The sequence below is a fragment of the Penicillium digitatum genome, chromosome 2 (genome assembly GCF_016767815.1).
Source record: "Penicillium digitatum chromosome 2, complete sequence".
Classification (NCBI taxonomy): domain Eukaryota; kingdom Fungi; phylum Ascomycota; class Eurotiomycetes; order Eurotiales; family Aspergillaceae; genus Penicillium; species Penicillium digitatum.
In genome coordinates this window covers 3,217,711-3,232,587 of record NC_089385.1, presented here as the reverse complement: position 1 = coordinate 3,232,587, position 14,877 = coordinate 3,217,711, and the positions used below count along the sequence as shown (strand labels likewise).

The following is a 14,877-nucleotide window of genomic DNA, read 5'->3' as shown; positions in this document are numbered from 1 at the left end:
GTGGTGATTAAATTTCTGACAGATAACTTGGGACACAACTTAACAATCAAGTCCCTAAGTTTTCACAATATTAGCAAGATGTTTGATCTCGAAACCTGAGTGTAGAAATTGACCAAGTCCCAGGGCTGCAAATAGCCACGAGAGACAAGCCGGGGCATCTTATCATCCACTATCTGAGCATAGAAATCCAGCCTGTGGTGATAACAGAAAACAGAGCCACTTATGATCCGCCATATTTATGGTTCTGCCCAAAGTTGGTCAGTGCGCCCACCCAGGCATTTTGTGTTGCTAGATATTTCAGCATTATAGGGGTGTAATATAATAGGAGGGGAGCGCATTTGAATGCAAAATTGAGGGATGCAAAAATAGAGAATAATCGGTTGAATACTGCTTCCTGGCGCTGGGTGCGCAGAATACACAGGCTTTTATACTTGGATAACTACCACATGGACAGAATGACATCGAGTGTGGGGAATGGTGGGGCAGACCCACACTTTAGCAGCGCTCTTAGTGTCGGAATCGGGTAATTCAGCCAGTAGAGACGGTGCTCCTTCAAGCTGATAAGTGGACAGTTGTTATGCTGCATGGACTAGGGAGCAAGATTTAGTATGGGCACACTGGACAAGCTTTGAAACAATATGAAGAAAGAACGGCGGCTCAGTGTGCTTCCTTCGCAGAGAATTAGTACAAGATGGTATGCGTAGATCTTGGGATTACTAGATGGTGATTTCGCTGTAGCCGTGGGTTGTAAATTCCTTTGCATAAAGTGCTCTGCAGCATACCTCTTTTGTGGCACGGTTGTGGTTGATCAGAGGTTTAAAAGAATCATTAGCGCTCAAGCACCCGCATATAAACGATTTTCTGGGCTATCTTTCTGACTACATTTGTCGCAAAGAGAGACCATGTAGAAAAGCCAGGGGGCATTAAAGATGCCCAGTGCCTTAGGCAGCAAATAGTGGGGCATCGGAACGGAAGAACACAAAAATCCCCTGGATTTAAAACCAACATCTGTACTCCGTACTTGTTGCCAATTTTACATTCCTAATGAAGTATCCCTCAAGCCCAGCTTGCATTTATAACCATTGATCAAAGGGCATGGCTCTACATCCAAGTTCATTGGGAAATAGCCAATGGAAACGCTTGTTATTCTATGGGACTACCAACACGCGCCTGGAATACCTGCTAACCCGGAGACTAAACCACATAGCCTCTAGCAAGTTTCAAACGACGACCCATTTAATGACCTTTTTAAAAAAAACTTCAACCGACTGTCGTCCGATCATTACGGTATGGTAGATGTCAGATATGGTTGCCTGTTCTTCTCGATGAAGAGCTATTCATGATGTTACGGGCTGGGGCATGTCCACGTGTGTCAATTGACATCCATGAATGTATTCAAGGATAGTAGCGTTCCAACATCTAAGGCTGACTGCAAAAGAAAACATGCATCTTCCCTTTGTGGACTCTGTGCCTGCTGCCCCAATACCCAAAATCTAAATACCTTTGGTTCCCCCTTTTCTCTCTTTCCTTCTTCCCTCCACTCATTTGATTACTTACAAGCTCTTTCTTAAAGTGAACCTCCAATAAGGTGAGATCCCAAGAGTGTTGGTATTTGCCACCACCGGCTTTTCCACACGATTATCAACGAAATTCTGGGGTTTCCTGGTTTGTCTCGAGGTTCTTGGAAAGGACTTTGAGTAAAGATCCTAGCTTTCACGCTTTGCGTTCGGTGTTTGTCTTACCGGCTGTGTGGGCGGGCTCCATCTTCAGAAATCTCTAGGTTTTCCTGGTTTGTCAGCTAGACCTGGGGGACTTTCTTATCAAAAATCCTGGCCTTCTCTCTTGTTCCATATCTCACATTTGTTCTCTAATGTTGTCTGTGGGCCTGATGGTATTCTGAGATCGTGTGATTTGTGGGTTGTGTCATTCTGTTCTTTTCTCCTTCTCGCCCTGTGATGAGTTCGTCTTGAAGACGAGCATAAGCCAATTCTGCAGGCATCTGCTTGACGACGGCTCCAATCATGGCACTCCGTGCCTGTAGACCGTGTACACAGCTGGAAGCCAGTTATGAAAACTGAGAGCAACCTGAGGGCGAGTTTCCTTTTAACATTTTTGGTGGAATTCATTATGTACATAAAAGTATTTTGATGGAACCAAAATGAGGAGTTTAGTGTCATTTCTGTTCCTTTTTCATACCACGGCCACTTGTAGACTAGCTGGGGGTATACATCGATCCTCGGAACTTCAAATAGAAACAGTCAAGAGGTTGGTCATTCGTAAATGAGAAACGCCTGCATAATGCCAAAAGTCGCACGCTTAACGACGAATGTGCAAATTTTATGTTATTTTCCATCGCCTCAGGCGCAATACGCCACGCGATTAGCGCAGGAACTTACCCAGTGCACCACCGATGTTCTTGAGATCTAACAAGAAAGTGTCATGACCGAACAGCGACAAGTCATCACCAAGCTCGATATGCTCAACCTTTTTGTTACCTCCAGCACGGAGTGTTTCGGCGATTTCCCGCTGTTGCCACGCCGGGAAGAGAATATCACTTGCAACACCCATGACAAGCACTGGGTGATCCTTGAGAGGCGCAAGGCCGGCAACAAGATCACGGGGAGGACCGTCCACTGAATCAGGAGAGACAGACTCGTCCAGTGGGGTTGCATTGGAAGTTGATCCGGGCTGCTCCTCATAAGGCTTATCGGGAAGGGTCAGACTGCAAGAGGGTTCCGAGGCATTGGATGCATCACCGCCAAGCGCAACACGAACCTCGGATTCTGCACGTCGTTTCAGGGTCGCAGTCTGATGAGCGTGACCGAGATCAAACAAGTCCATGGCCTTGGAGACATAAAGAAGACTGTTGGGGTCGTACTCGAGGCAGAACTTTTCACCAGCATGGTCAAGGTACGTCTCAATAAGGAAGTCGGGACACAGAGCAGGCTGCTTGCTGGGGTCTGCTCGCTGGCGACCAAATCGCATCTCCCACTCTGGCCCGCTGCGGTATGTCACAGTTGCAATCTCGCGCGCTAGCTTCATACCAGAGTGGGGTGGGATTCCATCGTAATAGAACCCACGAGCCCAATTGGGGTCCATCATCAGCACCTGCCGTTGCGTGTGTCGCATCGCTATACTGTAAGGGTGGCTGCGGGCGCAGCCGCTGATGCTGACAATCTTGTTGACCCGCTCCGGGAAGAGGACGCCTGCCGCGAGACTCTGCATACCACCCATGCTAGACCCGACTGACGCAGCGAGTTTATTAATTCCTAAGCCGTCAAGGAGCTGGAACTGAGCGCGCACCATATCGTCTAAGGTCAGGATTGGGAAGCGGGTTGCGTACCGCTTTCCGTCGGACGGGTCGAGGGAAGACGGGCCTGTGCTGCCGTAACATCCTCCGATAACATTAGTGCAAATTATGTGATATTTATCAGTGTTCAGTGGCAATCCGGGGCCAATGAACTTCTCCCACCACCCAGGTTTTGGGTTGGACGCAGTGCTATGGGCGTGGCTTGAGGCGGATAAGCCAGTGTGCAGGAGGATGGCATTGCTCTTGTCGCAGTTCAGTTGACCCCAAGTTTCGAAGGCAACATCAAATTCAGTGAGCACACCACCCCAGTCGAGCAAAAGTGGTTTTTCACAGTGGTATGATTCGTGTCGCCCGGTGGTGTACGAAGGTTCGGGTCCGGATTGCAGCGACCGAGCGGAGAGCTGAGCTGACTTTGCTTCTTGAGCGTCGAGGCAAGGAAACGACATGGCTGGATTGGACGAGTCTCTTTCAGTTGACTCACCGGCGACCGATGCTGACTTTCGCGGCGACATGGTATGCAATGGGCGTGCGGTCTTCCATTGCGCCGATAAAGTCCGATTCGGTCCCGCGGACTTCACTGGAGAGTTGGCTTGTCGCCATGGCTGAGTTCGAATTTTGCGCGAAGCAGCTCGAGCGGCGCCTCGAAATGACTGCATTATAAAAGCCTAAGATCTCTATGAGTCAGGAAAGAAAGCTTCCCCGGTTGAAAGCTACCGTGGGGAAGAAGATGTGGATACCTCAGGCACCCAAGAGTCGCGTCATCATCGACATCGGTGATTGGCGGAAGTTTGAGGGTTGAAGTACGTGTCGAAACCAATTGTACATTATATGCTTGAAAATGAGTGGCATACCAGGAAAAATCCACGGACCGCTATGATAGTGCAGCACAGACAAATTGAAGTTAGCGTTATCTACATACATTGGAAAAAGAGCGGATTTTTTTTTAAGTTGGATAGTTAATTAGAGTTTTTAATACCTATCTATTGGTTGTCCTATATAACTGTAAGAGTACAGTTTTCAGGTATAAGGCTTATCAACCGGGTAAGATACAATGTTGAGAGAGGAGAAGTTGATGTATTGTCTAATATGTCAGGGTGCGGGCTGGCAGGACGGTATGATAGGAGATGACTGGTAGGAACAGGTCATAACAGATCAGATTCTCATTGACAGGTACAGGCACAGGCAGGGGCAGGCTATTATACAAGACGTAGCTCGAAGAGCTACAACAGGATCTAGAACTGAAGTTCAAGATAAACAGGTCGAAGATCACGTGTCGTGATCTTCCTCTTACTAAGCATCACGGTTCGCACCGTGACAGGTAGATTAATATTACGCTAGAGTGGTAATAACCTAAAGGTTAGTAGTAGTTATAGGTATAAATATCTTATCGAGTTATTTACTAGTAACTAAGTAGTAAACAACTAGTATGTAAGAAAGAATATGTCCCTTGGAATTTCGTTTATATAGACACTATATCTGTCACGGTGTGAACCGTAATGCTTAGTAAAAGGAAGATCACGGCACGTGATCTCCGACCTGTTTATCTTGAACTTCAGTTCTAGATCCTGTTGTAGCTCTTCGAGCTACGTCTTGTATATTAGCCTGCCCCTGCCTGTGCCTGTACCTGTCAATGAGAATCTGATCTGTTACGACCTGTCCCTGCCAGTCATCTCCTATCATACCGTCCTGCCAGCCCGCACCCTGACAATATCTTTTATACTAAAATGGGATAACCTAATCAAATATACCTAGTATTTCAAAACTAAACAGAGGCCTTATACTGAAAAACTAGTGGGGCCAATATGACCATTGACCATGGGTACACCCTGGAAGGCCAGGGGGCCCCCTTCGTCTGTGATCTTGAGGCCAAGTACTTGATCTCACCAGGGATGATTACAACCGCCAGGGCTTTGTCCTAATGTTGGAAGTCATGTGACTACCCCGTTTACTCCCAGTACTTTATGACAGAGATCTAAGGTTTTAACACTAGATAGAACTACTTATAGATAGGGTATAAAATAAACTCCAAGTTCTCTAACTAACTAAAATAATCAAATCCGCTATTTTTCCAATCTATGCGGACAAGCCAACTAAACATAACATACAATTTATGTGGGCAATTCCATCATGGCGGTCCGTAGATTTTCCGGGTATTCTACCCTGTTTTCAACCATGGGTTACACATTTGGTTTCGACGATTTGTTTCAAATTACATCTCACTTCAAGGCCACGTGAGCGGCTCCACCCGGGCTACAAGCTGCTTCCGGCATGCGCAATATTCTTATTCGACTGGTGGACGTCAAACAAAATTAGCCAGCAAGGCAATAAAATACCCGCTACTAGACAGCGTAGCTTGCTCTCCGATTCAATAACTCCTTGCGGTTCTGTGGTACTAGGTGACTGGCAATTCTTGCTGGGGTTTTATTTTACGCCTCCTTTCCCGATTTTGGGTTGAACGCATCTCCGACTATCGAGGTCACATCCAAGAGTTCCGCATATCGATATGTCACACTCTCGATTTCTTTAGCCTAGGATTTGGAATCGCTCGACTATCACGCCCGCCGAACGAATCGCATACCAAAACTGTTCAAATTCCCCGAGCTTGCGGATCACGGAATACAAAAGCACGGAGAAATTGATTACTATCTCTCACCCAATCTACGGCTATCGCTACACCAGTGAATTATCTCCCGACTGTACTAGCTCCATTGCCTGTCATGATAACCCCGCGCAAGGTGCTGCTCGCGCTGCTTTGCGTGGTCACTTTTGTTCTCATCCTCCGCTCGTTCCGAGATCCCGAAGTTCCCGGGGCACCTGGGTACAGACCGGTGAAGAAGATATCACAAGAACAGGATGAAGCGATAGGAAATTCAGCACGGAACACACCACCGCAAGGTCGAGCCCAACTACCCCTAGGCGCATCACCGACAGCACCGCTCCGCGAACGTCTCCGGTATCAATTCCCCTATGAAATCGAAAACAGATTTCCCGCATACATCTGGCAAACGTGGAAATACAGCCCGGGATCGTTCTGGTTTGACGAAGAGCTTCGTGGCCCGGAGGCCAGCTGGACAGAGATGCACCCCGGGTTCACGCATGAAGTAATTCCCGACGAGACACAGCGACACCTGATTAGGTATCTTTATGGATCAATTCCGGACGTATTTGAGGCATATGATTCGCTGCCGCTCGGCGTCATGAAGGCGGATTTCTTCCGGTACTTGGTTCTTCTGGCGCGCGGGGGAGTATACAGCGATATCGACACTTCGGCACTCAAACCCGCGCACACGTGGCTTCCCGAGCATCTTGATCGATCAACTATCGGATTTATTGTTGGAATTGAGGCTGATCCTGACCGCGATGATTGGCATGACTGGTATTCGCGCCGTCTTCAGTTTTGTCAGTGGACCATTGTGTCGAAACCCGGGCACCCGATTCTTCGTGATATGGTGGCTTATATCACCGAACATGCTTTGCGAATGAAAAGGGCAGGCATCCTCAAGGTTGGTAAGATGGATAAGACTATTATGGAATTCACGGGGCCTGGAGCCTGGACAGATTCCATCTTCCGCTACTTCAACAACCCGATATACTTCAACATCCAGCCTGGTGATAAAAACATCACCTACGAGGACTTCAGCCACCAGACCACACATCGCAAGGTTGGAGATGTGGTTGTTCTGCCCATTACCAGCTTCAGTCCCGGTGTGGGGCAAATGGGTGCGGGGGATACGGATGATCCGATGGCTTTTGTGAAGCACAATTTCGGAGGTACGTCTTTATCTTTGACACGTTCATTTGGCTTTATGTGGACATAGTACATAGTACTAACATACAACCATCTTGATATCAGGTACATGGAAGACAGACCCATCGCTGTGAAAATGCCCAAGCCTTACCTTGTTCGGTTCCAATACTGTACACTGATAGCATCAGAGACCTATTGCAGGCCTTTGCATGCAGTTCATCTCAATCTTTGCTCCGATCTCATCACCCACACATCCCCTCTAGATTTCTCGATTGTGTCTGCTTCCGTCCCAATCTCACCACTCTGGCATCGAACCATCATCATCGGTGCCTTGAATATGACTGAACTCAGGCGCAAGCTTTAAACCCGTTCCATGTTTCATGATACCTGTTCATATGATTCCCCCAATTTGTGTTTTTTATTTGGACTTTTCGTTTTTCGTTTACAAAAAGCTTTTTTTTTGCCAGGTTGATGTGTTGTTACTAGCTATACTAGCTGCTTATAGACTTCAATCTCATTGCTGTGATAACAACAAGGCAACTTCGCGAAATTTTCCTACTGCATATGAAGGGAGATCTTGATCAATCATTTTCTCGCCCTGATATCTATGATACAAACCTATAAGAGATAACTATTGCACATGATTGTTGCCACCGTGCATGTCTAATCGAAATTCTCCAGAAATATGTGTTGGTATCAAATAGATGTACTCCCAATTTTAGTTTTCCAAAGGCCCCAAAGTCCTGTAGCGCCAAACCCCAACGCCAGATCAACGGGCAGCGCCAGACTTAGCTGTGAACTCCGAAGTCACATACACTTTCAAGTTTTCCATTTCCGATAATATATGCTCCTCACTGCTCCCATCATTCGTTTGCGCCCCATATCGAATATCAGTACTCTGCTGCCCCTCGGAGTCATCCATAGGCTCGAAATCGCTCTTGCTGCGCCCAAGCCCGGTTCTTGCCCCCGTGCTTTGGCGAACAGAATCAAGTGCATAACCACGCGAAGTCTCACGATTTCGGTACGAGTTTAAATTGGAAGCGAAGGATTTAAACAGAGGCCCGTATGTGGGAACACAGGCGATGATAACCTAGAGATTTTTCTTTCGTTAGAATTCCTTGGATTTGAAGAAAAAACCTTTAAGAAATGGTAAAGCTCAACCTACTCCCAAGCTGATCTCCACACAAGACCAGATCACGATATTCTTGCTGTCGGTGTAGGTTTTCAAGTCCCAGACAGTGTGGATGCGGATGATCTGGATCACAGTCACGAAGAAGCCGAGAGCAAATAGACAAACCAAGAGCGCTTTTTGTTTGGGGTGGAGCTGGAGTTTCCAAAGAACTGGCAGAGGTAGTGCTATGACTATCAGGTCTAACACGATGCTTGTGCCTCCAAGGGCAAAGTAGAATGGGATTGTATGGATACAATGCCCCGCAATAGATGTATCCCATTGTTTAGCGACCTGTTCGATGTCAGAGACCCTGTTTTCCCCAATCAATTTGTGCTGGAGAAGGTGAAGCTGACCGGTATGCAGGAGATTGATATGATCAAGGCGAAAATCACTTGGTTAACGACACACACAACGATGGCGCCAATGATGATTTTTCGATATCGCTTGATTATCCCCGCAATGCGTAGGTAGGAGGCCAACAAGGCGACTTTGAAGCCGAGGACAGCGAGACAGTAGATCGGGCCGCCAGTATATTGGATCTATGGACCAAGATTAGTGTCAGGCTCGAGTCCGTACAGTGTTGGTCTTGATATGCGCACCCTACTAAAAGGAATGACATTTTCCTTTGGAAAATAGGCGGCGCTGAGTCCTTGGCCCCATCGTGTCTCTAAAATAACCTTTTCATTAGTTCTGTAGTCAACCTTCACTGAAAAATGAATTGACTCACGAGCCACAGCGATTCCCGCATATGCCAACGTCAAAAGTGAGCTCGCTAGTGCCGCATAGTCGTCAATCCATGGAAAGCGTTTGCTACTTATTCGGACATAAAACCGCAGACACACAGCCAAGAATGCTAGAATTGAGCACACCAAGCAGATCGTGATCACTCGAGAAATATCGCTGTTTGGATCGGTCTCGTGGAGATTATTTACCCAGCCCATGACTTGTTCATTTTCACAGGCAAGGAAGCTGGCAGCTTCCGAAAGGGTATTTAGTATTCTTATTCATAATAATTACTACGGAGTATGTTGCACGGGATCGCGGGTGCTATACCCTGTGTGCATAACCATTAATATAATTCAAGTGGGGATGGGAGTGGGGAGGATAGTGGGGAGGGGAGCGGGGGGGCCTACATTGGCGTAATCAAGTTGCAGCGCTAGACTCACAAGAACATCAGGGATCCAAAAGTACCAATTTGAATTTGTCAGGGTGTTTTGGGGGGAGGAGTAGCCCTTGTCTTGGGGTATGAGCAAGCCACTGGAATACGATTTTGCATCGTGCATTAAAGAAAAAGAAGGGAAAATCTCATGTTCAAGAACGAAAACAGGAAGATAGATCTAGCAGCCCCAACAAGGTGATGAGACCCCTGGATGCACCTATAAAAAAAACATGGTTCTGTGCACCTTGCCATGCCAGCCCAGCCGAGAACTACGCTAATGCAGTCATCACCCCCACTAGTAATAAATCTGTATTCTTTCAAATGCATACATCAAATTAAAATAAAAAAAAACGCCACAAGCTGCATGCTAGCAATCTTTAGTAGCTATGTTTAGTATTGGTATTACCAACAAGAAAAAAGCAAGCACCTGCATGTACATTAGCGCAGGCATGGGTAGATCTGCAAGGTAGATCTGCAGGGTCTAGGGCAACCAAGGTTAGAATTACCTCAAGCCATGTGGTCGAACCTTGGTACACTCTGTGGATATCGTCGGAAGCGACTCGGCAAGCCCGGACCGTCCAAGATCCGAATGTCTCACGTTGAACTATGCGGAAAATTCAAAGCCTACAGAATGCTCCCAGGTGGGGAAATGGCACCATATGTGGTTGGTCGGGGCCAACAAGTCCCGGAGCACTGTACATTCTAGGAGATTGTTCTCCAGGGCCAACAAGGCCAGAACCTGCCTTAGCGGCAAGATGCATTGCCGCATTACGCCGTGTGTTGTATATTGCCGGCGTCAATGGTGTGGATTCTTCCATGTTGTGTGTTGTAAGCAAATAAGCCCACTGGTTTCTCATCTATTCCGCCCATGACCGGAATATTTAAGAGAAGCTGATACGCTTGCATGAAATCAAGCCAAGCCATCATGTTTTTCCGCGCATCCTTCGTTGCTTCGCTGTTGGCGGTTCTACCTCAGGTTTCAGCCTCCGCGGCTTGCCGTTGCTTCCCAAATGACCCATGTTGGCCCACGGAAGCTGACTGGTCTCAATTGAACGACACCATCGATGGCCGGCTAGTGAAGACTGTGCCTCTTGGCGCACCTTGCCATGCCCCGAGCTACAATTCCGAGACCTGTGCAGTCTTGAAGGATGGATGGTTACTTCCCGAGGAGCAGTATGTGGCTTTCCAACTAGAATGCTAACGGCGTGTGCTACGTATTGACGATATCTTTTGACAGCTATGAATCGTCTTCCTCGATTATGGCGCCGTTCTTTGCTGAGGGTGCTTGCGATCCATTCCACCCCATCTCAAAGCCCTGCACGCTGGGCAACTATGTACGGTACAGCGTGAACGTCACCAGCCCAGCTCATATCTCCAACGCTGTGAAGTTTGCAACCCAGCATAACATCCGTCTTGTCATTCGCAATACCGGCCACGACTACAATGGCCGATCCACTGGTGCTGGAGCCCTTGCAATCTGGACTCACCACCTGAAGGAACTGTCAATCGGCTCCTATAATGATACACACTACAATGGAAAAGCCATCACCATGGGCGCTGGAGTCCAGGGCCATGAAGCATATGAGCTTGCCGAGAAGACCGGCTACCAGGTCGTTGGCGGTGAATGTCCCACCGTTGGTCTTGCCGGTGGCTACACCCAAGGAGGTGGTCACTCCGCACTCGGCTCCCGCTACGGCCTGGCCGCCGATCAAGTCCTGAAATGGGAGGTCATCGATGGCCAAGGAAACTTCATCACGGCTACCCGCGACAATGAGTACTCCGATATCTTCTGGGCTCTTAGCGGCGGTGGTGCTGGCACTTACGGTGTCGTCTGGTCCATGACCTCGAAGGCGCACCCCGGAACTCCCGTCTCTGGCCTGAACCTGACCTACACGAACGAGGGCATCTCGCAAGATACCTTCTACAGTACCGTCGAGACCTTCCACGCTGTGCTGCCAGCTATCGTCGACGCAGGTGCTATGAGCGTCTGGTACTTCACTAACACCAGTTTCTCCATTTCCCCAATCACCGGTCCTAACATCCCTGTCGCTGAGTTAGTGACGCTTCTCAAGCCCTTCACCGATAGCCTCGACAAGCTCAGCATCAATTACACCACAGTTGCCAAGCAATACGAGAGCTACTACAGCCAGTTCCAGGATATGCAAGGTGTCATCGAGGTTGGCACTGCACAGTATGGAGGCTGGTTGGTCCCAAGATCGGTCGTTCAGAACAACAACCACGGCCTGCTGACTGCTTACCGTGAGATCACCGAGGCGGGCGGCACCTTCATCGGTGTCGGCTTGAACGTCTCCCACAAGGTGTCTGGGGACGTCTTCAACGCAGTCCTCCCTGCTTGGCGCGAAGCCCTGATTGACACTACTTTGACGACCCCTTGGGAGTGGAATAACGATGCCCTCATGTTGGAGCGCCAGCGCCAAATGACTGAGGATTTTATTCCCAAATTGACTGCGCTGTCTCCTGAGTCCGGTGCTTATATGAATGAGGTATGAAAACACTCCTATTCCCTTCATTATTTTTGAACATTCGCTTAACGCTTTGACAGGGTAACTTCCAACAGCCCAACTTCAAGGAGGTCTTCTATGGCACCAACTATAATACCTTGCGCAGTATCAAGGCCAAGTATGATCCGAATGACATCTTCTATGCCAGGACTGCGGTTGGATCTGACGAGTGGACCGAGAGCGAGGATGGCCGCTTGTGCAAAGCGACCTAGGAAGAATCCGACCAGGTCGAATGTAGTACTGTATAATATATCAAGGATGTAATTCCCATTTGTGGTCTAGATAGATGTGATGTGTTGTGCAATAGGATTGAAGTATACTTGAATGCCCACCAATCAGGCCATCGAAAGGTTCAATACATCTCTACTTTACTCACATTCCCCTAGGCAGGAAAATAAACGTTCTCAAACACAACCAAAACTGTGAGTTGTAGCTTCTATTAATCAGGTAAACTTTGCGACTATCATATGACTAGATGAATCCATCCTAGGCGCACCAAACCTAGATGCTCTCTTCTCGTAGCTGCTCGTATCTTCTAATCAAGTCCTCAGTTTTTGAAAGTGATTTCAAATGTGAAAACGATGGGTTCAATGTGAAAGAGCCTTATTTTGAATCGTGGGTGACCTAGTCTACTGAATGAGTCTGTGACATCAAACAAAAAACCTGTGCTAGCATGAGACCAAATAACCAAAAGGAAACACCTAAACATAGGTGCACAAAGCTATAGCTTGAGTGGGCAATACCGAAAATCACGAATGTATGAAGCAAGAAACCACCAATGCAACACATGAGACGCCACCCATGACTATCCAGATTAGATTGCTGACTTTACGGTGAAAGGATAGGCAAGAGAAAATGGTATTAAAACGCCCCCCGTTCACAAGATTGCACTTAAGAAACCTTGTGAGGTTGTTGTGGGTTCTTAAGCAAAAGTGTGAACTCCAGGCGGGTCAATCCCCGTGATCATAACCAAAACAAAGATTCTGCAAAGGGAATTGTATGTCGAAAGAAATAGAACACAATACTGCCCGGGATAGTCTTCATACTGATGCCCACGAGTGTGGTTATGAGAGAAGGTCAAATGGTGGCGGCGAGACCTGTTCCCCGAGACCAGATTTGCCACAGACATGCATGCCAATGGCTGTCATGGGATCGCATCTAAAAGCATAAAGGCAAAATTGGCGCGATTGATCGCAAATGATTGCGAGTGTGGCTTCAGGGTGAAGGAGCATTCATTCACCGGGGACGCGTCCGTGGGGGTTCCGTGGGGTTAGAGAGAGATGGCCGTCATCTGATAATGTCGGGAGAACGAATATTCGGTGAGAGCTTGAGGGGCTGTAATGGCAAACAAATCTTTCAGAAGTCTCTGAACAACGGTTCGTACTTCTTCTTCAGATCTTCCGTGTAGATGTTCGAGTTTCTGAGGTTGGGGGGATCCGGGTATTCTTCAAAGTTACCCGTGTCCGCGGGGTGGGATAGGCGGGGAAGGATAGGTCCTTTTATGCGGCGATAAAACAAATCGTCCCAATTGACATCTTGAAAGAACGGGTGGGACTTGACTCGAGTTGGGCCACCAGAGATGTAGCCCAGTCGCTCTGACGGATTTGTTTTACATAGTAGGGAGACGATGTTCTGAGCTGCAGCCGGCATGTTCGGTGGAAAGCGTATACGGCCTTCGATGATCTGCTCGTAGATGCGCATAGGGTTCTGGTCCCAGAAAGGAGGCTGTCCAATCAAGAATTCATAGATCAAGATTCCGAGAGCCCACCAGTCCACTGCAAGTCCATGGCCGCTGTTTTGAATGACCTCTGGAGCTAAGTATTCCGGCGTACCACATAATGTATATGTCTCCCGGTTATCGATCTGCTTTGCAAACCCGAAGTCAACAAGTTTGAGGTGACCCTCGGCATCCAACAGGATATTCTCCGGTTTGAGATCTCGGTAGGCAACTCCATGGACATCGTGCAGGAACTCAATTGTCATTGTTATTTCCGCGGCATAGAATGTCGAGACTTCTTCGCTAAAGCGTCGTTGTCGTCGGAGATAAGTGAATATTTCACCTCCAGGACAATAGTCCAGCTAACAATTTGTCAGCACGCTGCTAAAGCATATTCCGAATTCCGGAAAAAAAATTGGTTGCCATACCAGCATGTAGAGGCACTTCTCATCCGAGAATGATGCCATCAAGGTGGTGATGAAAGGGTGACCAATGACCGCTGCGAGGGCCTTGCGCTCATTGCGCACATGTTCCACTTGCTTGAGTTTGATCACTTCCCAGTCGCAATCAGCACGAGTTATTCCTCGCCACGCGCAAAGTTAGACAAAGTGGCGCTTACCGTCCGCCTTTCGCAGAATTTTCAACGCATAGACTTTATTCTTGTCCTTTTGGTCCTTTAACCTTGCGAGCCACACTCGAGCGAAAGTGCCTATACGATGAAAAAAACCATAACAGTCAGACGCGACTCGTGCAAGAGAGAGTAGGTTAGGCCACGCGCTGACCGGTTCCAAGAGTCTTGACGAGCACAAAATCGCTCACACGCAGACTCCTCGACGAGATGCACAGTTGCTTCTCATCCTGGCGCTCGGTGATGAGAAAAGGGTTCGAGGATCGCGGAGAAGGCCGGAAGGACTCGACGAGTTGCTTTTCCCTGGGATGCAGTTTGCTATTCAGGTTAGGGAAGACCATGGTTCCTGGCGCCTCATTTGGCGAATGTTGCACTGCTCCGGTTGCCATTAGAATGGTCAAAGATCATGTCGCGGTAAAGAAAAAAAAGTGTATGGAGACCCCGTTAGCGCGCCACCAATCGGAAACACAGCTTGATTCCGGGTTTCAGATCATAAAGAACATTGAGGTTCGAGGAATTTGAACGAGTCTGGGGTTTCAGAAAATTCGCGGGGCAAAGAGTTGCAAGAACGGAAGTTCTGGCTCTGACGTATTTGCTATTGGGGGCGGGGCTGAACGGGAAG

At 48.0% G+C, this 14,877-nt stretch overlaps 5 protein-coding genes across 5 annotated transcripts; 2 read left to right on the top strand and 3 right to left on the bottom strand.

Moving 5' to 3' along the window:
• Positions 1–2,379: 2,379 nt before the first annotated feature.
• Pdw03_7176 (Homoserine acetyltransferase) lies at positions 2,380–3,966 on the bottom strand (the record flags this gene model as incomplete). The annotated part of the gene is made up of 1 exon (XM_014678677.2): positions 2,380–3,966. One exon carries the CDS (start codon positions 3,964–3,966, stop codon positions 2,380–2,382), a length of 1,587 nt encoding a protein of 528 aa, XP_014534163.2.
• Positions 3,967–6,027: 2,061 nt separating this feature from the next.
• On the top strand, positions 6,028–7,192 carry Pdw03_7175 (Alpha-1,6-mannosyltransferase subunit (Och1), putative; the record flags this gene model as incomplete). The annotated part of the gene is made up of 2 exons (XM_014678678.2): positions 6,028–7,081; positions 7,164–7,192. The coding sequence occupies 2 exons, from the start codon at positions 6,028–6,030 to the stop codon at positions 7,190–7,192; spliced, it is 1,083 nt and encodes a 360-aa protein (XP_014534164.2).
• Positions 7,193–7,827: 635 nt separating this feature from the next.
• Positions 7,828–9,170, bottom strand: Pdw03_7174 (Integral membrane protein (Pth11), putative; the record flags this gene model as incomplete). The annotated part of the gene is made up of 5 exons (XM_066101580.1): positions 7,828–8,148; positions 8,224–8,520; positions 8,583–8,768; positions 8,829–8,896; positions 8,957–9,170. 5 exons carry the CDS (start codon positions 9,168–9,170, stop codon positions 7,828–7,830), a joined length of 1,086 nt encoding a protein of 361 aa, XP_065956663.1.
• A 1,143-nt stretch (positions 9,171–10,313) lies between these two features.
• On the top strand, positions 10,314–12,122 carry Pdw03_7173 (FAD/FMN-containing isoamyl alcohol oxidase MreA; the record flags this gene model as incomplete). The annotated part of the gene is made up of 3 exons (XM_014678680.1): positions 10,314–10,561; positions 10,626–11,892; positions 11,952–12,122. 3 exons carry the CDS (start codon positions 10,314–10,316, stop codon positions 12,120–12,122), a joined length of 1,686 nt encoding a protein of 561 aa, XP_014534166.1.
• Positions 12,123–13,266: 1,144 nt separating this feature from the next.
• Positions 13,267–14,644, bottom strand: Pdw03_7172 (Protein kinase A catalytic subunit 2; the record flags this gene model as incomplete). Its single annotated transcript, XM_014678681.1, has 4 exons — positions 13,267–13,989; positions 14,056–14,180; positions 14,247–14,336; positions 14,410–14,644. 4 exons carry the CDS (start codon positions 14,642–14,644, stop codon positions 13,267–13,269), a joined length of 1,173 nt encoding a protein of 390 aa, XP_014534167.1.
• Between the last annotated feature and the right edge of the window lie 233 nt (positions 14,645–14,877).